Source organism: Eleginops maclovinus, chromosome 18 (genome assembly GCF_036324505.1).
Source record: "Eleginops maclovinus isolate JMC-PN-2008 ecotype Puerto Natales chromosome 18, JC_Emac_rtc_rv5, whole genome shotgun sequence".
Taxonomy (NCBI): Eukaryota; Metazoa; Chordata; class Actinopteri; order Perciformes; family Eleginopidae; genus Eleginops; species Eleginops maclovinus.
In genome coordinates, this window is record NC_086366.1 from 5,090,936 (window position 1) to 5,118,147 (window position 27,212).

Below are 27,212 nucleotides of genomic sequence, written 5' to 3' on the forward strand. Positions count from 1 at the left end.
TGTCACAGCAGAGGCAGCAGTTATCTGTCTTCACCCCAGAAAGCCTTTGAGGCATTGTTACAAGACAAAGATGGTGTAAAAATGCCAGAAGAAGAATAACCTATGCACTTTGCAGTTAAGCTATTGTAAGCTAACACCTGTCCATAATAAAACTCCTGCATGAGAATTGATTGACAAGTGGGACAAAGGTTTAACCACCTCTTACTCACGCCACTCCTTCACAGATAGAGATCGGTCAGTGGTTAAACTGATAGGGTTTCAAAAATATGCAAAGGTCCGATACTCCTTGTGTTTGATCTTGTGGTCAGTGGGCTGCAGCTGTTTTTTCCTTGGTGCTTTAATGGTAAAGAACAATCACTATCTTAACCTATCATTACGTCAATGTCAGAGTAAATAGACCAGGAATGTTTGCATACAATCTGACGGTAAATCACTCTTTCCATGAACCGCCTACTGACAGTTGGAAGGAGTAATGATTATGTGTCCATACTCGAGAAACGAATGCATTTACACATTTGCAACATCTGCCCAGCATGCCTCTCAACATCACTTAGCATATGAACCCCACTGATGAACGTGTGAGGGTACCATGCCTGATGCCCGCCACATATAACGATAGACCTGGGGAAACCAGTATCATGAAAACAAAAAATGATTTGGATTGATTACTAATATATTATAAGTAATATTGTATGGATATTTCAAGGTTTTTCATTAAATATATAAAATATAAACAAAATAATATATAAAAATATAAACATATAAAAATACACACATAAAATACAAAAAATAATTCTAGGCTTTGATAAAATTGGATTGATTTGCAATATATTGTAAAGATTCTAATGTTTCTAAAGCTTGTTTTACTGAAAAACACTGACATAAATACTGCCAATTGTGTGTGTGTGTGTGTGTGTGTGTGTGTGTGTGTGTGTGTGTGTGTGTGTGTGTGTGCGTGTGTGTGTGTGTGTGAGACACACACACACACACACACACACACTGAAGGAGAGGTGAGCCCAACAATACTTCCCGTACATAAGGCGCTATCGCACTTGAACTCAGAAGCACTTTGCCCTGAACTGTGGTGAGAGCCAAGGTAAGGCTGCAGCTGCAAACAACCTACCTGTTGAAATTGAAATAAAACCAATTTGGTATTAGAGTTTAAAGATGTGTTCATGATACAAGACGAATGTGATGCTAATGGGATTCTGTTGTAATAGCTTTAAAGTTAATGCATTATTGTTGTGAAAAGTTAAAAATCTATTGTATTCAGAAAAAAAAATCCTAGACTTAAACTTTCGTCCTACTTCCTATAGCTTGCAGATGTTTGTATTATGCAGCTCTAACTGCATTACTGTTGACAGATTGTGACCAAGTTTGTTAACGATAATGTCGGTTATGTATAGCACTTTGCTTGCAGAGTAAATAACCCGCTGGTAATTGCAGTGTAGCCCTGAGGAGCAGATGTCTAAAGAAGGGCTTTGAATACTGATGCGTGGACAGACTTTGTTATTCAGAAGTCCCCTGCACTGATCCAAGTTCCTCTATGCCGGTGTTGAACCTAATTGCAGGTGACAAACCTCCTCTTGGGCTGACATTAACTTTTAGAGAGACATGTCTCAACGTATCTAAATGCGCTCAGCGAAAGTTCAGATGAAATATCAGATACCATTTTAAACCGCCTGCACTCGTGGGAACCTCAACAGTTCAGCCATAAAGTGCCTGGGTGTTTTTAAAGTGTGTGTGCAAGTGCCCATATCAGAATCTCTGTGTGTCTGGAGAACTAAAATGATATGCCGTTATGGATATAAGCTATTTTTAGGCTCTTAGTGCAAGCTAAATGGAGAAAGAGAGAGGCCAAAAAGGTTTGTGGATGTGTTTGCTCAGTGTTACATTTGCAGGTGATTCTCCGGGCTTCTTTATGGTGTGCAGGGGGGCATGCACACGTTTGACTCTCCATCTCTCTCTTTGCCCTCGCCTGCTCTTCACAGCACATTTACCAGGATGGCTATAAGCCTCTCCTTCACCCAAATAGACACACACATGAAGACATTCACCTTGTTTTTGTCTCCAAGAGTACATTGGAGCGAAGCCTAATTGCTTGAGTGATATGAGCGGTGCCTTTGCAAAGACTGGCCTGGTAGTTCTGTACGACTCCCTGTTTCTCTTTCTGAACAGTCTTGCTATTTTTCTAGTTTATTTTTTAACTTCAGAAAGACTTCTCTGAGTCCAAGGTTAACACAAGGAAAATATGTCTGTTTACTATAGTTTGGTGCGTGTGTATCTAGCCAATGGGCCTAATTAAGCGGGGACGTTTTCTGAGACCTTTGAGACCTTGCCTTAAGTAAACCGGGTGTCATTATGGGGTGTTAATGATGTTGGCCTTTGTAATCACTCTCTCTGTTTATGTGTGTGTTTGTGTGTGTCAGATGGGGAGAAGGCGGTTCTCTGGTTTGGAGGTGACATTAATGGTCATGTTTTCACTTGTGAGTGTGGCAGCCATCGCTCTCATAATTCTGTTCTTCACCGGAGAAGGTGGATTCGTTAAAGATGGTAGGTGACCGTGCAAACGCATACTTAACCAAAATAAAGGTGGGAAGTAAATCTTCATTAAACTTGACCACATTTTTCTGAAGCTGCTAAAGAGGCCCTCTTAGGCTTTTGGGGGGTTCCCCTTTCATGTAGTTTGTTTTAAGGGTATTTGTGCATGAAAAGGGTCTGCAAAGGCTAAAATCCCGAAGTTCCCTCAAGAGGGAGTTTCTCTAAGTGGGGTACAACTGTAAGCAGATGACCAATCATAACAAAGCTGGTCAGCTAACCAATCAGAGCACACTGGGCTCTAGTTTGAACATTAAAGCATGTAAACATGTCGCAGTAGAGGCACAAACTACAAACATTAACGTGGAAATGAGCAAAAGCGTTGTAAAGCGAGCAAGCCTGTTAGGGTCCTTTAGCATCATTTGAACATTTTTATCCACCTTGATATTCCCAGGTAACTATCATTGAAAACTGAAAAATAAATAACTATAATATAAAGTATAAATCTCATATTAGTATGCAGTCTATTCACTGGTGTAAGATTGGGCTTTCACTGTAATTTTCAGTTTTAAGTATACATTTCCTCTTTTGGCAGAATCTACTGAAGCATTCATCCCTCAGTGTCCTAACATTCCTCTGGCTGAAAGAGTAGACTGCTTCCCTGATGCTGGAGCCTCCAAGGTATGAGTCTCTATTTTTTCACATTAATGTTTATCAAGGTTATTTCCAGGACCTTCAACCAGATGTGCTGCAGGAATGAGACCTCAACCAGGAAATTAGTTAGCATTGCATCTTTCGTTTCGAAGGCTGGTTTTTGGGGATATATACCTGGAATAAGATCTGGGGTTAGCACAAGCTAACGAGATTTTCACGTTTTGTAATTGGACATAAAATAGGTCAATAAATACCCCACTAATAAATGTTTGAAGCTTTTACATTTCTTAAAACGGTGGTTGCTAAAAAAAAAGTGAAAAAAAGCCTTTATGATAGCGGCAGTGACGTGAAGTCGTATGACCAGGATTTAAGTTGTTTATAGATTAGAGCAATGCTACGTCACTGTCTTGCGAAATGATTGCCCCTCCAGTAAAACAACGAATTGGCGCCAAGCCGAAAATATGTTTTATCATGTCTTAAAGCTGCTGTGTCCTGGAGGCACGCCAAATAAAAACAATATCCAAAGTTCAGAGGACAGTTTACTGCAGTTGTAACACTTCATGATAGCAGAATTATGATGCTAATGAGGCTAACATCAATCTCCAAAGTAAACAGTTGTAAAGTCAAAAGTCAAATTAGTGACTGTAGATTGCTGCAATACAATATAAAACAATGACAAGACAAGAAATTCCAGTTTCAATGTTAGCCTGTTGCCTTCAGGACATCTATCCCTTATTGCTTTTGTCAGGGTTTGGGGAAATAGGACCCAAGTGCAGCAACAAAGGGAGGCAGGTATGGGTACAAACAAAAGGCGAGCTTTATTCCAAAGCTGTTTTACAAAAATACAAAGTTAGGAAAAATCCAGGACATGAAAAACACTTGACTTGAACGCATGAAGACGATAGGGAAATCCAAGACATGAAAAACGCTTGACTTGATACATGAAAGACGACAACGAACTGACAGAGAACACAAGGGAAAGCAGGACTAAATACAAAGACACTAATCACGACACGAGCCACAGCTGGGGAGGGGAGGCAGAAACACGAGGGCAACAGGTGACAACAATCAGGGGCGGGGCAGACGCTGACAATGGCGGGAAAACACACAAAGACAGAGAGTAACAGGGCCTGCAATGAGAAACAAGGTAAGTACAAAATAAAACAGGAAATGGAAAACGAGACACAACATGAAACACAGGGGCTTGACTAGACATGACATGACGTGAATACATGAACACCTCACTTGGTATGACATAAATAGTAGATTAAACATGAAATGACAGACATGATGAATAAACATAACTAACAGATTTGACGAGACATAACAGCTTTCAATGTAACTACAGTATATATCGACGCCGGTCATCGATCTCCAACGACATTGTTTCATTGTTTGCTTCCAAAAAATGCTCCACTCTACAGATAGGAGATTCCATATTACAACTCAATTCTTACTCACAATTGAAATAGTAGTATGCTTTTGGCTACCTTGGTGATAATAGTTATTAGAACAGGGACAGTGATGATGATGATGATGATGATGATGATGATGATGATGATGATGATGATGATGATGATGAGGACAGCGGTGTTTATGGTAGCAGTAATGCCAATAATAAAGGCAATGTGTGTGATGATAATGATAACAACATCATCCTCCCTGCTGGAACAGCTGCGGTGTGAGGAGCGTGGATGCTGCTGGGGCCCCCTGGACGAGAGGAACGTCCCCTGGTGTTTCTTCCCAACCAACCATGGATACACAGTGGAATCCACCGAGCAGCCGAATCCTTACGGTAACATTTAGTTTCCCCTCTTTCTACCCTACTCTGCCACTCACTCGGTCTTTGAGTGATGGATAGTTTTTTTCATATAACTTATTTTCTAATTCCAACCGCTCCACATTATTTCAATCTGTCCGGCTCTCGTAGTAACCGACTTTCCCCAAGGCATGCTTCTCTGTGAACTTCAACATGGATGGCATACCAGGAAACATGATTGACTTTGCAGCATGCAGGTTTTTCTATTTTCTGCTTGATTTCACCGCCTTGTGTGGCTTATGTATTGTGTAAAAATAAGAAAAAATGGACCTTTGTATCATGTCTCAATTGCACTGGATCCAAGCTCATTGTTGGAATAGCATAAGAACACTATTCGCTTTCAATATTTATATAAATGTTAAAAGAATGGTGACATTGAACCAGAGTTAAAGAACACAATATCTCTTGCTCTCTCTAAAAAATATGCTTAATGTTACTCAAGAGGGACTTTAACCATCACAGAAAAATGAAAAGCCCTCCCTATATTATTTAAACTGTCTTCAAATACTTCAACACGATTCTGCTTTGGTATCGCTCTAGGCCACTATGCAAATTACCCACGTTTACCTCAGAGGCAGCTGTGGACTCTGTAAGCATATTGCACCCTTTGAACATCCGGGCAAATACATAACCTGGGAATACATCTGCCTTCAAATGCATTCCCATCCCAGTGCTGAGTTTTATGTGTAGTACTTAGACTGATGCAGTTTGCTTTATTGTTGCAGTTCACTTATCATTGTAGTGAATACATATTTGTCATGTTGCGATTAAATGTTGTACTTTTTTATTCCAATGCACTATGTTGTCTATGTAACTAATGCAGTGAGTGCACAGCTCATCCAACATTTACTCTTTAGAGCTTCCAGATATCAGTGGGGCACATTGTGATCGTTTAACAGACCACCTGCTTTTCATCTTTAATAGGAAATAGACTTTTTTGGACATGTGTACTCGCAAGTCAACCAGCAGTGTGTAACACGCAATAAATCCACCATTCGTCTTGGGTGTTATCTTTTAGGTGCTAACACAATATAAACATGCTAATAGAGTGGTGCTGGGATGATGTATTTTTTCAGGCTGACCCGGAAGCTAGCATAGCAAGGGCTCCCTCGACTTACTATGGGATTTTGGAATATTGTGGAAAAAAAGTCCTGTGGCAGACACACATTTATGATATATTCACTTTCGTTCACTAGAATAACCTCATAAATTAAGACAATCACTTAAAGTAAATACCTTTCTGAAAGCTCCAAATCAGTGGTCAAGTCTCTGGACCCACTTTTTCCTTCGTCAATAAATCACGACCCAAAGTTATGAACCACGGCATATGCATATATATATAGCACAACATAAAAAGACATATTTGGAGCCAATCCTGGATCACTACCGTACGTGAAAGCAGTTTTCAAAACTGTTTCTGGTCTCCGACATTTCCAGTCAAACTGCTACTGCACGCGCAGCATTAGACATTTCAGCCTTCAAAATAAAAGTGGCCTTCAAAATAAAGGTTTGACTTTTTCCCATAGACTGTACAGTCTATGCTTTTTCCCGTGATTTTGTTTTTTTCTCTTTTTTTTTTCTTCCACTTGCATATCTGCGACCCACTGCTCTAAATTAACTACATTACATAGCTTTTTGTTCTTTGGGAATCTAATTAAAATCACAATCAAAAATAGTTGAATTTGAGGCGAGGGAACCGGAAGTGCTGAAATGCTCACCCCTTTCCAGGTATTCATTCGTTGACCACTCCATTAGTGGGCTTTGTTAGGCTTGCCCTATTACCTTCGTAGAGAGATGGCAAGCCGGTTTCCTATTTGCTAAACTAAGCTAATCCTCTTCTAGCAGTAGCATCTTTCTCTCTCACTTTAAAGATGGTATCGATTTATTTTCCAAGCTTATTCAAGAAAGTGAATAATTTCACTTCCCTGAAATCGTGTTTTTGTACTCTTTGAAAAATAAATAACATTATTCTCGGTGATTAAGCACTTAAATGGGATACATCCTTAAATTCATATTGTTTTGAAGTCTACTCAAACTTTGACCCTCCTTTTTGATTCTCATTTCGCAGTAATGAATGCCCGTCTGAAGAGAATGGCTTCTCCTTCTTTGTTTGGGGCTGATATTCCAGAGCTGTCTTTTCACGCAGAGATGCAGACAAACAACCGACTCCATTTTAAGGTAGGCCTACACGCTGACAAACACCATCTACGTTACACACCTTCTTTCTCGCACTCATATTCACACTCACTTTCATCCACACACTCATACACATTCAGACAACAACAGAGGAAGTTGTGAGATAAATCTAGTCCAGTCAAATCAAGTTCAAAAGTATTTTTCATCAAAGCACGTTTAACGCGACTGCTGTACAGAACAAAAGAGGACACAAACTGTGACGTGTGCAGCAAAGAACGAACATGACCGTGATGTACGAGGCCACGCTCACATTGCCTGTACGGGCATGTCTCTCCTCTCTCTGCTCAGATCTCTGATGCCCAAAACAAGAGGTTTGAAGTCCCTCATGAGCACATCAGCAGCCTCACCAGTGAGCCCTCCAGCCCCATCAGCAACACACTGGAGATGACGAGCAAACCCTTTGGCCTTGTTGTGCGCAGGAAGGAGAACAACAAAGTCCTGTGAGTGCTTACAATGTGTGTGTGTGTTTAATGTGCATTTGTGTTGGACAGGGACGGAAAACCACAATATCACGTTGTTTGTCATGTGGACAGTGAAGGAGCATGGTAGACACGTTAGTGCAGCAGGCCATAAAGGTAATATTAAAGGGGCCCTATTATGCTTTTGGGGGTTTTCCCTTTCCTGTAGTGCTATAAAGTTTTTTGTGTACGTAAATGGTTTGCAGAGGCTAAAATCCCAAAGTAAACCCCAGAGGGAGTTTCTCTCACAAACGATCCCCCCTGAAACTTCTCCATTGGACACCTTCTGGAACATAATGACATCACTATGTAACACTCGTGCTTCTATTGGATAGCACTCCAACACATTGTGTAGTAAGACTAGTGGCAAAACATCTCTAAGCTGTTGACCAATCAAATCAGAGCCGGCCAGCTAACCAATCAGAGCAGACTGGGCTCTGATTTCAGACGGAGGGTGAAAAGAGGAGCTGCAGCGTTTTGAACATTAAAGCAGAAAATTAGCATATTATATATCTTGAAGGTTTGGATCTGCTTAGAAAATATATTTAAGGACTTGTTAAAGATGACAGTGAGAGCTCTTTTGTCGTTCGGTCAATGCGTCTCTTCACAAGTAGTTTTTATTACAAAAAGAAAAATGCCCAAACTTTCATCTGAAGGTTCAAAGAGTATTATATGAAGGTTATACGAGTATAATGACACCGTGAGAACAAACACTCACGCTATTTGATACCTGGAAATAGTAAAACCTAGTAGACTCAAATATAATGACGTCTGTTATCAAATCAAAATATATAAACCGTGTTAATATTATACTTTATAGACCTTTTAGAGGCCATTTGCTGCTCATGTGATTTTCATTATCAAACAGTTATAAAAAGTTAACAAGTTAATGCAATATTGTTCAACAACTATAAGAAGTGCCCATACGGAAAGAGCACACAACTTACAGCAAAGTGTGGATTCATAAGGTCACACAGTTCAGTCTTTTTGAATAAATGAAGTATAATCCTTAAAAAAATACTTTACAAGTTCTGAGCCATCACCTGAATGCACCAGAAAATGAACTGATTGTTAATGATTCACATAACGTGTGGCGCTGTAACCACAAGACCTTAGAGTAATTAACTATTTAATAGCTGATAATCTGCAAAGGAATCTCCTTGGTTGAAGGTCATGCGCCGTGTTGAGAAAGATAATGCTGCTTCATACCTCATTAAGTGAGACGGGCTGACGTTTGAGGTATAACAACATAGGAAACATTTTATTTTATTGTTAAATCTCCAGATATTTACCTTTTTTTAATAAATATATAATGAAAATACATGGGAAGAGCACTGTCACCCCTACATGTTGGATCATGTGTGGACAAAGTGTAACTGTCAGTAAAAAGTTTCAAAGGGAAGATGTGGCTGCCACCTTCATAAATGACTGAGCTATCTAGACTAAAGATATATGGGTGTCCTTTGGAATTTGGTAGTATGCTATAAATTGCAATCAGCAACTGTGACAAACACCAATAGTGTGTAAAGGTAATAACTTCTCCGTCACATCCCTGCAAAGGAAATGTGATTCCATTTCACTAGCCCCTTTTTTTCCAATAATTGACATACAGCATCTCCAACACGGTTTAAAGTCTTTAGGTGTTTAGTATGAAGTGTGTGACTGTGTGTACACAGCTCTGAGGGGTAATTGATCACTGCGGTGTCACACAGGGCTAAACACAGATGTGCGACATGAACATAATATGTTAAACAAACATGTAACATGGTGAGGTGTTAAATCATGACGTGGAAAATAATGCATGACAATAAGATGTTGCTCCTAAACCACTGGAGGGGATCTCTGACATAATTGTGACAAATGAAACAAAGAATCAATGCCAATCTGAACTTATTTGATCAATTCTATAAGGTGAGTGTCTGGAGACCGTGAGAGAGAATCAAAACTGTGAATCAAATATTCTACAGCTCTGCTTGTTTTATATTTTTTAACACTAGGGCACTTATTGTGATTTAACTTCTGAATGACATCTACTCTGAACGTAGTTTGCAGTATGATTTTTCCATTACATACTCATTTATGTATTTAGTGTCTCCTCTGGGACATGTCTCCATGCTTTAATGTTCAAAAATCTCTTTATTTTTCTCATCCTGCCTGTGCTGCAGCACCTCTTTTCACCCTCTGTCCAGAGCCCAGTCTGCTCTGATTGGTTAGCTGGCCGACTCTGTTGTGATTGGTACACTGCTTGGAGATGTCCCGCCCCTTAGCCTATCACGCACTTTGCGTTGGAGCTCACATTGCCTTTACAGAAGTAAACAAAGGAGTCCACTGGAGGCGTTTCATGCATGGGGGGAGAGAGACACTTCTGGATTTTAGCCTTTGCACACCATTTACATGCATTAAAACCTACATAACACACTACAGGGAAGGAAAAGCTGCTGAAAGCTGTGGGGCTTTTCATGTCTTGATCACATCAAACATTTCAGTTTGAGCACTTTAGTTTTTTCATTTGGCAAAAAAAGTTCTAGACCATAGAAAGGATCTCAAAAAGATACAAATATCATAATTCCTTTCTTTATGTCAGTCTATATTGATGTTTCAGTGATGTGTAAGTGTATTTTTGACTGCATTTATAAACTTTACTTGTTCATTGTGTATCTTGCTTTAGCAGCTGTATAGAGGACGCTCTGTAGTTCCTCTACCAGTGTATGTCTTGTTTTGAAGGCAACAGAAAAGCTACCCAGAGGGCTTATTAGAGCTTGATGGTATGGTCTGTCCTCGCCTTGCTTTTTTTCCTTCTACAACTCAACTCCTCCACATGTCTAGTTCCCATTCCCTCTTCTCCCTGTATCTCACTTCTTTTTCTCGTCTCGTCTCTCACATTTTCTTTCTCACCTCTCTCTCGCTCTCTCTGTGTGTGTCCTTTTGCCCTATCTTCTCACTTCCCAGTGGTGACCCATTGTTTTTGTCCCCTGTTTCTCTTCTTTCAGGTTTGACACTACGATGGCTCCGCTGGTGTTTGCGGATCAGTATTTACAGATCTCTGCTAAGCTTCCATCCCATAATATCTACGGCCTGGGAGAACATGTGCATAAACAATTTCGCCATGACACAAGCTGGAGAACCTGGCCCATCTTCACCAGAGATGCTTTCCCTAATGGGGTGAGGAGTGCACGCACGCACGCACGCACGCACGCACGCACGCACGCACGCACGCACGCACACACACACACACACACACACACACACACACACACACACACACACACACACACACACACACACAGTGCAAGATAAGAGATCAGTCAATCATATTTCTGCTTACACACACATACATTCATATATCTTATTGTGTGTAGTTGGTACCAGTATAGCTTTAAAAAAGGTTCAAAATAACAGACCTTTTTATGACGATAACAACATTTCCCACAGTTTGGCGGCCAATTTTCGCCAGAGGAGGCTTTAATCATTGGGGGTCAAGTGTGTGAATGGGATGTGTGCATTGGTGTCAATTGTGAGAGTGGCCTGTCACAAAAATGTTCAAAAACCTTTCAAACGGATTAAAATACCATGGCCAGACTCAAGAATGATTTTTATTAAACTTATTTGAGAAGCGTGCAGTGTGTGTGTGTGTGTGTGTGTGTGTGTGTGTGTGTGTGTGTGTGTGTGTGTGTGTGTGTGTTTGCTTGTTGTGTTTTTATAATAACTTCTGAACTTATTGTGTGCTGAGGGGCTTACAGTTGACAAGCTTACTTAAGTGTTGTGTGTGTATGTACAGAGAAGGATTAGGGCTGTCTGAAGTTTCGTTTGAGAATTGACCAAAAGTGTTGTTTTTTTAACAGATTATTGGTATTGTCAATAGTTTCCTCAAAATTCCGAGATGTTCAGCAAAAAAGTTTGCATCATTTTTTTTTCTCAGACTTCTGAATTTAATCACAGTAATTGTTCTGAGATTTCCAGAAAAAAATGTCAGACTTTTGACTTTTTTGAGATTTTTTGGAAAAAAAAGTCATAATTGTTTATTTCTGAGAATTCTAAATGTTATCTCAGATTAAAAAATAATAATAATAAGCACACGTGTCCCTTATCCTCTTTCGTATGTATAGATGTGAGTGTGTGTGCATGTGTTGAAGTCTCATGTTTACATTTGCTCCCAACATGTGTGCTTTCCTCCCCAAAGGGCTTCTAATTGAATGCATTGTAAGCTGATTAGTCAGTAATGTTCCAACGTGCCTCAGCTTCGATACATCTCCCACGTGCCTCACACCTCTCCCCTCATCCCTCTGTCTCTTTGCCTTCCCCGCAGGGAACACACAACCTCTACGGACACTACCCCTTCTTCCTCTGTCTGGAAGATGGGAGCGGAAAGTCATTTGGGGTCTTTCTCATGAACAGCAATGCTATGGGTGAAGAGAAACACAAAATACACACAATTACAGAGGCACCTTAAATAGTACAACAAGCAAGCTCTTTCAAAATGGTTCAAGGGCACATTTCATGGCACCCTTCATCCCCATAACCCAAATGGATCTACTGTTGCCTCAATCAAAAAATTGTGCTGACAAATCAAAGAGAATATTGCATGGCTCTTTTATTCCATGAAGGAGATGACTGAAAGCAATGGGAATGCCTGCTGGCATGTCCCTCTTGCTCGTGTCTATAGCCTCTTGATGTAAAAAGCTTTGTGTTTCTTCTGCCTCTCTCGTGGATTGTCTTGACTGATACACATCTTCTTGTTTCATGTCTGCACAACAACAGCTATTCCTCAAAATACAGTCATTGCTGGTTCTGAATAGTTTGAAAGGGCATTTTATCATGCTTGTCCACCTTTTTCTTCAGAGGTGACTTTGCAACCAGCTCCTGCTGTGACCTACAGGACGATCGGAGGGGTCCTTGACTTCTACATCCTCTTTGGAGACACGCCAGAACAAGTGGTGCAGGAGTTTGTTGAGGTGAGGCACAAATACATACTCTTTCAGAAGGAATTTATTACATAAGCAGGTATATATAAGGTGTTCTGTGCGCAAAAGTGGTGTGTGAGTAGCCCTGGCACATTAATTGCATTAACAATATGTCCGATGTTGTTTTAGCTCATTGGCAGGCCGGTCATTCCACCCTACTGGTCCCTGGGTTTCCAGCTTTCTCGTTGGAACTACGGCAGCATGAAGGAGGTCAAAGACACAGTGGAGAGGAACCGTGCTGTAGGCATCCCATATGTAAGATCCTGTTTTGCTTTTCCTTCCTTTTTCTGTTTCTTTTAGGCTAACTATATCTATACAATATCTATACAGATTGTCCTTTATATATATAGAATAGAATCTGTATGTCTATTGCTGCCTCTGCAGTCTGTTATTTTATAATTAGGGAGTGGAGGACCTATTAAAACTGGTCGGATTTGTATTATCCTTATAAATATTTTAACCATTTGAATGCATATTTGAGTTGCTTGCTGAAACTGAAAACTCATTAAAGTTTGCACATGTTCAGGAAGTGCTGTAAATAGAGTTTTGATAAAGGAGTCGGACTTGAGAATGAAAAAGTCCAAGGCCCCACCTTTATTTTTTTAGGCAATTTTTGGCTTTTGCACGTCCCATATTTTAACAAACTCTTCCTACAGATTTAGTCCGATCATCTTCAAATTTAGTCAGGACCATCTTGAGGCCTTGAGGATTCAAATATTAAAAATCGTACGTTTTGATGAAAGGACCATGCCCTGGCTTTGTGTCCTTTTCGTCATGAAACTGATTTATGCCAAGCACGTTTACACATCGAGTCAAAGTTACAGCGCCTCCTAACGGCTAAATATAATTTGCTGTTAATTGATGACGCCCTACTTTAACAAACTTCTCCACTTTCTCAATCTATCTCTCAGCTCTCTGCGGAAAAGCTTATGCAGTTCCATTCCTGTGACATTTTGTTTGCGCAGTGTTTTATTATCACAATCAAAATGAACAATACAATCATATCAGACCGGGTGAAAGGTGGGGGTTCAAGTTCTCCGGTCCATTCACACCGCTTTGATGTTGAGACAAAGAGAAATAGGAAATCCGTTGCTGAGAAACTGTGACAAAATCCACCCAAAGAGACAGAAGCATGAGATCATTATGAATCAACAACAGTCTGGTGTTTGCAGATCAAGGAATGTAAATTGCTGACAAAACAGAGGCAGTTCTTTCAATTTAACCTCAGGTGTCAAATGTTGTGGGAGATATTTTCAAAGAGGTTTGCTCGAATATGCATTTCAAACACTGTCTGAAGTCATGCTGTGACAATGCATAATACTTGCAGCAGAGGGTTTATTCAGCTCCTTCCACAGCTGTAGAGCTTTTTTGGTTTGGGGAAAGTGAAGGAAATCGATAATTCACCTTGCGCACCCCTTGTTAAAGTTGAACCACTCATGCACTACTGTGTGGTTCCAGAGGCAAGAGCCCTAACCGCTACACTATCTGCAGAGACGTGACGTGAAGGTGGAAGCAGGAGTTTGTGAGACAGTCAGAGTGATAGCGATGGCCTTTAGCCTAGACGGGGTAATCCAGCTTTCTGTCAAATACTGGAGAGTCTACTGGGCTATATAGGTTCAATCCCAGGACAACTATTTTTCAAGCATCACTGAATGTTAGCGCTGATCAAAGATCAATTGAGCAAGATCCTTTTATTATCTCATCCATCGTGATCTGAATGCTCAAACTACTCCCGACACTTCTTCCCTTCTGAGACGTTTGATAAATACCAGTTCTGGTTGACATTTTCTTGGGAAGGAGCCTTGCTGCTTATCTTCGCCTGGGAATAACTGTAAGAAGTCCCATCTACACAGAGCAGCAAATGTTTGATGTACTTTTCCCTTTCTTAATAACCAAGGTAAACTCCCAATCTGAATCTTTATATGTCCCCATAAAACACTTCAACTGTATCATGAGTCAGCAAAGACTGTGCTGATGAAGGACGCGCTTTGAACCCTTGTCTTATTCAAAGATTAAATGCAAACATATTACTAACCTATCTCAATGTTTCAGTCCGATAATCTCTTATCTCTCTTTCATAACCCGAAGACATTAAGATGCAGCTGCTTCCTCTCCTGCTGTACTCAGGGACATATTTGATAACCATTAGATAGACCACAGAGGGCATTATCACATTCTCCCTAATATGTCTGGAGCTGATTACCATTAGAGGAAGGATCTGGCAGAGCCTTCCCGACCATCTGCTCTATCGATGTGAAGTAGATTTTGGCAGACAACAGACAGACAGGGAGCAAGCATTAAGTCCCATGCACAGTAAAAAAAAAAAGAAAAAAGGATGTGCTAACACTCCCATTGTCCTCCCAAGGTTTAGTGGCACATTATCCGAGTTAGCACTCACATCAGGTCTCTCAAATATAGCAAAGGCAGGTCAGTCAAGCTCGCAATAAAACTTGTTTTTATATAGCCTTGGCTTGCTTCAAAGTGTCGTTTTAGGCAGGAAATGGGGAAAATACTGTATAACGAAATCAAATGAAAGGTGCTGAATTTTGAGTGGATGTGTTCCAGTTATGCAGAGGAGTGGAGGCATGACTGGCTACCTTTAAATGGCATTAAGAGTAATTTTTCATTCATTAAATCAATGCGATATGCAAATGTTATTTTAATACGTAGCAGCCATGCCGTTAACTTAGCATTTCCAATTAAGCTTTGAATATCTAATGACATCCAACCTATTTGAAGTAAACTCATCAAGGTATCCATTCCAAAACATTATTTCAAAGCAAGACTTTCAAAGTTTTTTTTTAATGAACTGCATATAAAATAGTTATTGCATGTTGAGTGTAACTGAGGCGCCCATACATTATTTTGTTTTATACCCATACAGGACATTCAGTACACTGACATCGACTACATGGAGGAAAAGAAAGATTTCACTTACGACAAAGTCAATTTCAAAGACTTGCCTCAGTTCGCCGACTACCTTCATGAGAAGGGACAGAGATACATCCTCATCCTGGTAAGAAACACTTCATTGTAAGAGATAATGTAACCTCTTAAACATCCCACTAGAAAACAACAATTTACCTTGCATTTCTTTGTTGTTGATTGTTCGATGGTATTCTTTTGTTATCGGTGAAATGTTAGCTGATGTCAGATTGGTACACTCCAGCTGTAATGAAGCATGACAGATGCTTTTTTTGTTCTCGCTGTCTGAAAGTAAAGTCTATCTCAAATCACTGACTCTGTTAATGATCTGCCTTCACAGGGAGAGTTCAAAAACTACATTCAATTTAGGTTTTATTGTTTCTGACACAAACACCAGAACACTGCAACAATATGATGCCGTTACTTAAGAGCAACACCTACCATTGAACACACAGAGTTTCTATCATATGGTTTTTTTGTCTCCCTTTTTGGAGCATATTATTTGGCCATAGTCATAATATTTAATTTGGTTTACTTGCCTTTGTTACCTCAAATATCCAAGTTTGAACTCAGAGTGTATTGGTTCATGTTCTGCATTGTTTGGAGGATTGTGGGAAGCAATATCCTACAACTTTGAACCCAATATTAACCTTACAATAGATACCGATACAGTCCAATCCAATCGATCCAGCATCCTCTTAATCTTGAAAATGGACAAAAAATCCTCAAAGTCTACCCACTGGGAGTTGAAATATGGACAATTTGTGGTTTGAACTTCCATTATGGATCCTGAAAATGTCAGCATCCTCAATAACCCCAAATTGGCTAAGTCATTAATGAACCATTGTACTTATGGGCTATACTGCTAATTAATGCTATTCAATACAACATATGCAGTTATTTGAAATATCATTTGTGTATTTGTTATATTCTTATGAGTGCATTTCTCTGCCCCCAGGACCCTGCAGTGGCTACCAGTAAGAGGGTAGGGGGTGCTCCGTATGAGTCCCTTGACCGCGGGAATGTGAAGAAGGCCTGGATCACTGAACCAGACGGAGAAACACCACTGTTAGGAGAGGTGAGCTGCATGTGGGAGCGAAGGGAAACTGGAGCATGCTTACAGATTAAACAATACAGTTAGTGGCCGATGATGAGATACTTATCTCCACTCAAGCATCGCCTCCTCCAATGATATTGCCTTTATTACACCAAGACTCGTAGGCCAACTGTGTGAATCTTAAACGGCTCGACACAGGGATCATCAGGCTGTGCGTTTAAATGGTTCCCACTTAACATTGCAGAGCACAGGTCAAACACAGGGGTTCAGTCTAAAATGGGAGTTGGTAATGACCTAATTCAACACAAATCAGGGGGGTGGGGGTTTGAAGAGTGGTACAGTCAATAGGTGTATGGACAAATCAAAGATACCAAAGCAAAGGTGAACTGTACACATATACCTTGTTAAAAGTATAATGTTTTTTTTGTTACGATCTGACCCAAACAAAGCTTTTTATTATTATTTATGGATTTATTATCTGTAAAATTACCATTTGTAGGGTACATCTTTTCCTTTTTTTGAAATAAATACTAGCTGATTACAGGAACGTGCCACTCTGCTCCGAAACATAATTGGGTAATATTACAACGTGGGGAGCTTCCTCCTTAACGTACCTATAGTACCTTGCTATCTCCATGACTCCACGATAGAAATGATAACCACTTAATGTCCACTTTCCCATTAAGCCTTTGCATCATGACTGTAGTTATCCGCAGTTGCTGTGTGTATGTCGGTTTACATCTCCACAGTCCATCAAACCATAATATTCCCTAATGGAGGTTTAAGCCAGTATGCAATTTTTTTGATCCCTCTCCCCACAGAGCATGTGTTTAAAAAGCTCTTTCCCGCAGAGAGAGGTGGAGGTGGGGGGTAAAAGTCTGCTGCTCCCATGCTTTTATAGTGTTGCTTTTGATTACGCACCCGATTAGGCCCAGTCCTTCGGCTAATCGCTTTTTCATGCTGTTTATAACAGGTCAAACATATGCATTGATTCCGCATTAGTGTTTAATCTTAAAATGTTCTGCATCGACGCATCACAGATTAGGTGTGCGAGTGTGTGCACGGAAGAGACAGCAAGCGAAAGAAAAAGCGCGAGTGTGTGGGTATCCATTCCTCTAAATGAGAAGCTATTCCTGGTTGTTTGTGCTTTATGTCTGTGCAGGCATGTGGAGGATTATAATTGATTCTAGGTTATTTCCATATGAATATACGGTATGTGTCCTGGTTATTAAAACAGTGAGGTCTCTGCAAAGCGACCTCTGCGGTAAGGTGTCGGCAATAGAGTAGATACACTGTTATTTATTCTGCTTTTAAGACAGCTAATTGCTCCAAAAGATAAGATAAAAGCTTTTTTCTTCCTCGCGGCCCATGATTTAAGTGCAGATGCAAAAATGAATGCGTGTAAACAATGCAGCAGGGAGAGACAAGAACAAGTAAAAGGTAGAAATGACAGACAGGAACATGGGTAGAGAAAAAGGGGAAGTTCAGGAACAAAGAATGACACAAATAATAGATTAAAAGTAACGTAGAGGAAGGCTTTCCGACTAGTAGAGTGACAAGTAGGTTTACAGGAAGTCAGAAACAGTGAGAGACAGATTAGCAGGTAAACAAAAAAGAGAAAGGCAGAGTGAATGTTAGACCGGGAGAAGGACCGATAGAGACAGTAGAAAAGATAGTCACACTGACAGACAGGGAGCATAAAAAACAGACAAATAAACATAAGAGACGCAGAGCTGCAAATGCCAACAGATTTGCTGGAGGGGTTTACGGGGTGTCAGCATTAGTAAGCAAAATTAAGAATTATTAGGAGGGTAGAAATTACTGGAAAAAGGAAAAATGATACCTGTGAGGGACTATCAATAAGCTCTGACCTTGGAGTTCTCACCACCTGCCAAAAACATATTCCTATAAATCTATTTGTGTGTGTGTGTGTGTGTGTGTGTGTGTGTGTGTGTGTGTGTGTGTGCACATGAGCTTACGAAAGCATGATTAATATCTTTGCTACAAACTGGGCTGTAAAGTTCTTGACAGAGGAAGTAAAGGTAAAAGATAGCTAACGTCGAGCAACCTTGAGATTTAATATCTACCATGCTCTGGAGAGGGGTTCACGCACACACACACGCACACACACACACACACACACACACACACACACACACACACACACACACACACACACACACACACACACACACACACACACACACACACACACACACACACACACACACGCTCAGCCTTTTCCTGGTGGATTAATCATTTTTCTCAATACATGTCATTAAGGAGGACTTCTAACACACAGTCACGTCTAGAGATTTCTATTGCATTATCGATTTCTCCTCTCCCCTGCTCTCCTCCTCAACTCTTCAGTCTCTCTTTCCCCGTTTCTCCTCTGCAGTTTCTTTCTCTCGTCAATCTCTCCCGCCCATGTGGATTTCATCTTTTCTCTTTCCTGTCACTTCCACATCTCTCAGCTCTATCTGTGACATTTCCATGGGCCAAGTTTTTGCTTCTCCCAACGCTTATACCATATCTTATCGTACTAGGTAAAGCCCTGAACGTTGGTGTGCTACAATCTATCTATCAATCTGTCTGTCTGTGTGTCTGTCTGTCTGTCTGTCTGTCTGTCTGTCTGTCTGTCTGTCTGTCTGTCTGTCTGTCTGTCTGTGTGTCTGTGTGTCTGTCTGTCTGTCTGTCCGTCCGTCCGTCCGTCCGTCCGTCCGTCCGTCCATCCATCCACTTACTAGCTAGTGAACATTCGCCTTCTGTCAAACTAGTTAACAGGCTTACGTTAGCAACCCATCTCACAAGCTAGCTAGCGAATGTTATCTTTCTAGCTAGCTGCTAGCTATTGCCAAATCTGTGGCTGTCATTATTTAAATTGAGTTATTTTAAACCTGGCAAAAAGTGCTTTTTTTTTTTTGTTGACTGACTGCTCTGCGGCCAGCAGTTTCTCACAGCTCAGTTCATTCCCAAATTTGAGTTAATGGTATAATGGTAATCTAAAATTCAGGCAGCAGGTGTATATATTCACACTTAAAATATACGCCTACTGAACAGTACAGCTTATAAAAACAAATAAGATCTGTTACTTTTACAAGAAAAATATAGGTAGTTGTTTTAGTAACATTGCCTTCTAGTAATTTAGAAATGTGAAATTGGTTGTGTCTTTTTTATGTAACTGTAAGGGAATACAGTTACCTTTTTTCTCCATCCTGATAATGTAGTACCATGACATGTAATCCCCAAGCCTGTGTATCGAGTCGACTCACAAAGTAAAGACATGTTGCACTAGCTTTGTGAAAATACTGTATAATAAAGTCATTTGAAAAATGAGTGAAGTCCTGTGAAAATGAAGTACGACACTGAGCTTTGCCAAAACAAATCCTAACATGAATACTGTCAGCAGGGAAACTCACAGAGCGATGCCAAACTAATGTTCTCAGAGTTCTTCCCCGAAAACGTTTAAAAAGTGCTTGTAAACACATATCTCACTCACTCTGCCTCTCAGGTGTGGCCAGGAGAGACTGTATTTCCAGACTACACCAGCCAAGCCTGCATTGACTGGTGGGTTGATGAATACGACAGATTCTCCAAGGAGATCAAACACGATGCCCTCTGGATTGTAAGTCCATTTTAAATAGATCAAATGAAAGTTTGTATTCACTGATTAGCTGTTCGCCACGCGTAAACTGATACCATTCTGCAGCCAATTACGCACACAAAGGGGCAGTGAGCTTACATATTTGTAATTTTCGGTGGCAATTACTTCACCGTGGGTTGAACATCGGAGGCCAATAAAGAGCACCAGACACGGGACGACACAAATAGGCTGAAATTCATATTATCTGTTAATGGTTCCTCAGCAGAAAATGTGGATTTGGCACAGTCATTATTCGGGCTGTTAGCTGCAAAGCTGACAATTTCATGACTAACTTCAAACACCTTTAGCTTAACTCAGGTCTTTTAATATTCAGCACCAGAAAAAAAATAATCCTGGATTCAAAACACTGTTGTAGCATGTTGGAAATAATAACGTGTAAATTATTCATGTATGTATATACATATGTTTATATACAAATACATCCATTTTAAGTCCATGCATTTTATTATTATTAATGCTACTTAATGCTTTCTTTCCTTAATTATTTTATTTTTTTAAATTGCTATATGGCATACATCTATTTGATATCACACGTATATTCAAATATAGCTTTTATTGTATTGTATTATTTTTATCATTAGTAATAATACTTGTATGTATTATTATTATTATTATTATTATTATTATTATTATTATTATTGTTATTATTATTATTATTATTATTATTATTGTTATTATTATTATTATTATTATTATTATTATTGTTATTATTATTGTTATTATTATTATTATTATTATTGTTATGATTATTATTATTGTTATTATTATTATTATTATTATTATTATTATTATATGTTTTATGCATTTATTTTTAATTCATTCACATAACAAAACTGCTTTTGGATCCAGTTTATGCAAAAAGGCCTTTTTTTTGTTTTGTTAAACTATAATAAATAAGAAGAAAATGGGTTCTATTTGCAGCAAAGTACTCTTAAGGACAAACCAAGTCAAACATTAAACAATAAGAATGACTGGTTTAAGCTAACATCGTCTCTCATGCTCTTGCAGGACATGAACGAGGTGGCTAGTTTCGTGAAAGGATCAAATAAGGGCTGTGCTGATAACAAACTCAACTATCCTCCATACACCCCAAGTAAGACACTTTTCTTTCAATGTTCTGCACCATACTGGCTTTTCTTTCACAGTTCATTTTCTCAATGACTCTGATCTTTTATAAACATGGTTTAATATCATTTTGCATGTGGTGTTCCATACAAACCCTCCACATATCCACGTACCTTATTAAAAATGAATAGAGTGTGTTATGAGCATGCAGCTTGAAGGACAAACACTGTGCCCAAGCAGATATCTACGCCACAATAGCTCATGAGGTAAGTTCAGGTCTGGAAGAAAACTCATCTAAAGTAGTAGGTCCCTGGTGAGGAGTTTCTGAAATGACTCTTCTGCCATGTCTTTTATTCTGACTGTCTCCCAGACAGGATGATCATAACTGGAAAAGGCGTGCTCCCCTGATGCCACCATTTTATTGCACAGCTCCTTAGTCATCCTCTTCCTCCATTGCTCTTTCTGTCTCTCATTTCCTCACTGTTCTCACTTCCTATTGCTGTATACATCAATGTCTCTTGCTCCTTCTGTCCCCATCGTCTTCCTTTCCTCTCCTTATCGGACTGCATCGCATAGTTGGTATTCATTCCTTACCTCCTCACACCTTTTCTTTACATCCTTCCTCTTTTCTCCCCCCCCCCCCAGAGATTCTGGACGAGGTGATGTACAGTAAGACTCTGTGCATGGATGCCAAGCAGGCCTGGGGGGACCACTATGATGTCCACAGTCTGTATGGCTACTCTATGGTGCTGGCTACTGAAAAGTGAGTGTTTTCTAATTGACAGAAGGCCAGCTTGTGCTATGGAAGCCAATTTGCTGCTATTGGCAAACTCAAAACGCAGTGTGCGATGTCAAAACAGCGGCAACACAAAACATCTTAAAAATCAAGTGTGGTAGGATAAGAGGCTTTTGAGAAATGACCGTGCAATTATGGAGTTAAAACGAAAAAGAAAAAAACCCAGAAATGTGTCAGCTCAGTGCAGTGCAGCCCACTGGCTTATGCCCTCTGCTAAGCCTGTGACCATTTGCAAGTTGGATCCATGTAATAAGTGCAAAAATATGTTTTAATGAGCCCGGCTCCCACGGTGAGCGAATGAATTTCTCATCTGGGTCTGGCGCTGAAACTATTTTAGAGCCCATTACTTACACAAACCTACTGAGAGGCATCAATGTGATTATAGGATATGATCATTGGGATATGGAAACGGATGAAGCATTAAGCAGGTTAACGTTGATTCATGATTTATATTTAGACATTGGGGCAGGATACTCACACGTTGGTATTGTTATAATGGATTTAGGGAGGGTGGCTTGAGTTGAGAACATGCGGCCAGTTAGGCCTACAGCATGCAGTCTTTGTACTTCAGAGCTTGTTAAGTTACATAAGGTATGCTATGTTAGGTTGGCCTTGCATCTGTATTTGTGCTTTGGTGCAAGCAAACACCCAAGAGTGCGCCAGACGTTGAAGCAAATGTACGTAGTGGCCAAATGGTGGTACTACAACTTCGGTTTCAGTACGTGACGTCTGCATCTATCTTTGCCCCTGTCAGCCACTGTAAAATGAACTACTCAAATAGCCATTATTTAAATCCTTAGGGTTATAAAATGAGCTAAATGCCGAATCCAGAGTTATTTTCCCGCTCCACTCGTTTGATTAACTGAAATGTGATGCTACATATTGGAGACGGGGCCTATGGAGTAATTGGAGCCCTGCCTTCAACGCTGTATCCAGTTCTCTTCATACATCCATGGCTACTAGACAATATATGATGTTGTGATGCTGGATGCAGGTCTACAGTGCAGCTGATTTCTGTTTCGTTATAAAATCACAAACAACCACAAGGTAATACAAACGAGAAAAGTAGTGAAGGTTCACAAGAGAACATCAGATTGATCATTTAAAGGCTACCAGACAAGAAAGTGAGCTGCACAAAACAGAAACCGCTAAATGTCACAGGGTACAAAGGCTGCAGTCATATTTATCTCAGTTCAGGAAATCGTATAGCCTCTAAGCCGCAGCTAGTTTTTTTTTCATACAAGTCTAAATGTAGCTTCAGTTGCCAGAATTTTAATATGCACTAATGGAGGTGGTATGGGAAAATTGCATCCGTTAGAAAGCAGCACACACCTGCACTAATGGGTTTTCGGCTGATGGGAAATAGGACCTCATTAAACTCAACAAAATGCACTGCACACCCATGCCTTGATGCAGGGATATATCATATATGTTGAGGTTAAAAGCCACAAAGGTGCAAAGAATTGTCAAAAATAATAATTATAGGTTGTACTGTTTATCTCACATCCGTATAACAAGGGTTCATTCACCCCCCCCCCCCCCCCACACACACACACACACACACAAGGATTGGGATCTTCTGAAGTAGCAATTCATCCCTGCTAAGGTTTTTAAATGTAACTCAGATGCCATTTAAAAAAAAACAACTGAGTGGGACATCAGGAAGAAATGTCCCACCATTTTACTTTAATGGCTCTCTATTCCTGTTACCGCATTTTAGCTGATTTGTGACATCTTACAGGTTGCAATGTCATAGGGCTGCAAGACATCCAACTCATCCCTGATATGTAAAGTAAGGCTTTTTCTCCAATGTGGCTGTCTAAAACAGACATCCATTGCACATTCAGTACATATAATTAGGGAAATACAGGTACAACAATTACGAAAAGTAGCTGTGGGGGTTACAATGATGTCTTTAAAGTCATAAAAACCCCTAATTACTCACAGACGGATAAAGTGGTGAATAATCCACACATGTACTTACTATTCCCACTATACTACACCAGCAAATTATTCATGAACTGAATTCAAAATGTGCCTCTGGAGATTTCTGATCTGATGTGCCACTTTCTCTTCGAATTAGGTCACTTAAATAAAAGTGTGTCGCTTAAAATGTCCACCCTTCGATTGACGGGGCTTTAGGTTGCTCCTTTTTTGGCCACAAAATTTAAAAAGAATGCGGATTGTCAAATACACATACTGATATCAGAATAAATAAAGTTTGTGGCAGTTCCCATTGCCGTATTACCGCCACAACCACAGAGTATACACACACACACACACACACACACGCATACAAACACACACACACACACACAAGATCATGAAATACAGGCCCTCTGAAGTCGACATGCTGACTCAGTCTTTTGGTATTGAAGCTAGTTTGTAATTCTTTGGTTTTTTCTCCCTCCCCCCGCCTTCTCCTCCCTCCGTCCTCTAATTAAAATATATTATTGGCAGGAGACGCATTTCATAAACATCATCAGGGTTCGGTATTGTCATGGAAATCAATGCTGCTTCGATTTTCCTCATCAAACAAAACTAATAATGTTCAATTTGGATGAAAAGTACAACTAAGTTTGGCTCTTGTCCACGTCTAATATCTCTTCTATTGTGTGTGTGTGTATGTGTGTGTGTGTGTGTGTGTGTGTGTGTGTGTGTGTGTGTGTGTGTGTGTGTGTGTGTGTGTGAAATCACCCTCCCCCTTTTTTATCCTAACAACCTCTTTTTTCTCTCCCGCTCTGTTTCTCTGCTCCCCTCCCACAGAGCTCTGCAGCGTGTGTTTGGAGGGAACCGTACCCTGATGTTGACCCGCTCCTCCTTTCCAGGTGTGGGAAAATATTCGGGTCACTGGCTGGGGGACAATGCTGCCAACTGGAACGACATAAAATGGGCCATCCCTGGCATGCTGGAGTTTGGGCTCTTTGGGGTTCCCTATGTGAGTAGCAAACCTTCCCAGAAGGACAAACACTGCTCCTACTATGCTTGATTCAAGTGAATTTAAAAGGGGCTTAACAGGACTGCAAGGATTAATCTCTTCAGCTTTTTTTTTTTTCACCAAATGAAATTCAGTGTTAATCCATTTTTACTTACATTGTCACAGCATACTTGTAATAGAAAAGCCTAGTTATGTTGGATTTTGAGAATAAAAATACTCCTGGCCGGTTTAAATTTGAGCAAATATTAATTAAAGAGGCCCTTTTATACTTATTGGGGTTTCCCCTCTCCTGTAGTGTGTTATATTTGGTGCGTGTAAATGGTCAGTTAAGGTTAAAATCCCAACGTCGGCCAGCTTACCAATCAGAGCAGACTGAGCTGGTAACATAAAGAGGTTTTTGAACATGTCACAGTAGAGGCAGGAAATTAAAAGATGAACCAGAAAATGAGCAAAATAGGGCCCCTTCTTTACACAGGCACATTTCACTGGGGGCTCCCTTTGGATCGTACCTTGTAACAAATCTCAGCACATTAGCTAGAGCCAGTCATAGCTCTTGGTATTTCAGTTTGGTACACATTTAGTTCTGGCATTCGGAAGTTTCCCTCCAGCCTTTTTAAAGAGGATTCAGCCTCAGCTAATTGAGATCTATGTTCAGGTGTAAGCATTAAGAAAGAAGGGAAGGCAAGAAAGAGTGTCTGGAATGAGATCAATTAAAATGTCTGGAGGAACACTAGTTCTTTTGTAGGAACACCAACACATTCAAAAAGACAAGTCTTGCAAAAACCCACCTGCTAGTCAGTACCCTACTGCCCTAAATGCTGTGTACATCCATGTGTGTGGTAATGCAAGAACAACAGGAAGTTCTACACACACACACACACACATGCTCACATACATCCAGCTGTGCACGTCAGGTGGTCTCCTAGATGCCAACTATATACTGGTGAGACTGTGTCAGGCAGATTTTAGGTTTCTTCAACACACACACACACACACACACACACACACAGAGAGCGAGAGAAAGCAGGAGAAATGGGATTTGGATCGATTCCCTCCCATTGGGTCCGTAGTAAAATGTGGCCAATAGTAAACAATAGAAAGCAAGCAGTCTCTGTGGACTGGCCTTTGAATTAAGTCTCTTTCTTGGACTCCAATGTGCAATTAATGCAAATAAAGATCACTGCCCACATCTACTGGCTGCCAGTAAATCTTGACTGAATAAAGAGACATCAAGAGAGCCATTTTAAAAAGACAAATATTTGCCAGCTATCACATCGGGGCAACTCTTTTACTGCTGCACGAGATTTGTTGGCCTCAGATTCATTAGTCTGTATCTGGAAGGGCCTGGATTGGCTTTTAAAAGCACTGTATATACAGTATGTAGCGCCCATCCCATGTGACTATATAACTCTGTGTGTGTGTAGTTATACTATGAGTTGGACCTGGGTAGGTTTTCAAATGAATGGCTCTATCCAAACATAATTTTAACAATTATTTCAGAACATGAGTGATGAAATATAACAAACAAGTTTACTTTAAATGACCAATGTTCCTAAAGTACAGTACCCTAAGGGGAATCTCTAAAGGGAAACAGAAGCATCCCCTTTTCTCCTAGTTTTTCAAATGGCACGTCACCTCTAGGATCACAATACACTGAATTTAACATTTAGGACATTAATAGAAATATAGTACAGGGTTCGGCTAAATGTCAAGCTGCTGTCCGCTCCTGTGTTTCAGATCGGCGCAGACATCTGTGGATTCTTTGACGACACCTCTGAAGAGTTGTGCCGGCGCTGGATGCAGGTGGGGGCTTTCTATCCCTTCAGCCGGAACCACAACGCTGAGGGCTACAAGGTACTGTCGAGGCGTTTTGTTTCTGCATTTCCTGTATCAGACTGTCAGTTTTAGATTTATGTATCAAGCAGCTATTGTTTGGCCCAAAGTGCTTCAGGGTATACTCTTGAATTCTTGACATTACATAGGTGCTATAAAATGCCAAGTGGTTAAAAATAGAAACTTCTGCAGTATCCATGGAGATTCTCATCACACTAGTACAACATTATTGTACAAATGGGAGCAGTGGGACCTCTGATTTTGGGTTTAACACTGGGAATGTTAGCTCTTGAAAAGCCATTATAGCT

The 27,212-nt window shown here is 40.2% G+C and overlaps 1 protein-coding gene across 1 annotated transcript in view; it reads left to right on the top strand.

Moving 5' to 3' along the window:
• Nucleotides 1–1,047: 1,047 nt before the first annotated feature.
• si (sucrase-isomaltase) overlaps nucleotides 1,048–27,212 on the top strand; it is a 78,040-nt gene continuing 51,875 nt past the window's right edge. Inside the window, exons 1-17 of the mRNA XM_063907704.1 lie at nucleotides 1,048–1,096; nucleotides 2,430–2,553; nucleotides 3,134–3,219; nucleotides 4,867–4,987; nucleotides 7,080–7,189; nucleotides 7,496–7,647; nucleotides 10,656–10,827; nucleotides 11,972–12,071; nucleotides 12,505–12,617; nucleotides 12,756–12,881; nucleotides 15,511–15,642; nucleotides 16,510–16,629; nucleotides 20,120–20,233; nucleotides 21,281–21,365; nucleotides 21,983–22,100; nucleotides 24,900–25,071; nucleotides 26,809–26,925. Coding sequence (XP_063763774.1) covers nucleotides 2,430–2,553; nucleotides 3,134–3,219; nucleotides 4,867–4,987; nucleotides 7,080–7,189; nucleotides 7,496–7,647; nucleotides 10,656–10,827; nucleotides 11,972–12,071; nucleotides 12,505–12,617; nucleotides 12,756–12,881; nucleotides 15,511–15,642; nucleotides 16,510–16,629; nucleotides 20,120–20,233; nucleotides 21,281–21,365; nucleotides 21,983–22,100; nucleotides 24,900–25,071; nucleotides 26,809–26,925 — 1,962 coding nt within the window. The 5' untranslated portion in view covers nucleotides 1,048–1,096. The remainder of the gene's footprint in view (nucleotides 1,097–2,429; nucleotides 2,554–3,133; nucleotides 3,220–4,866; nucleotides 4,988–7,079; nucleotides 7,190–7,495; nucleotides 7,648–10,655; nucleotides 10,828–11,971; nucleotides 12,072–12,504; nucleotides 12,618–12,755; nucleotides 12,882–15,510; nucleotides 15,643–16,509; nucleotides 16,630–20,119; nucleotides 20,234–21,280; nucleotides 21,366–21,982; nucleotides 22,101–24,899; nucleotides 25,072–26,808; nucleotides 26,926–27,212) is intronic.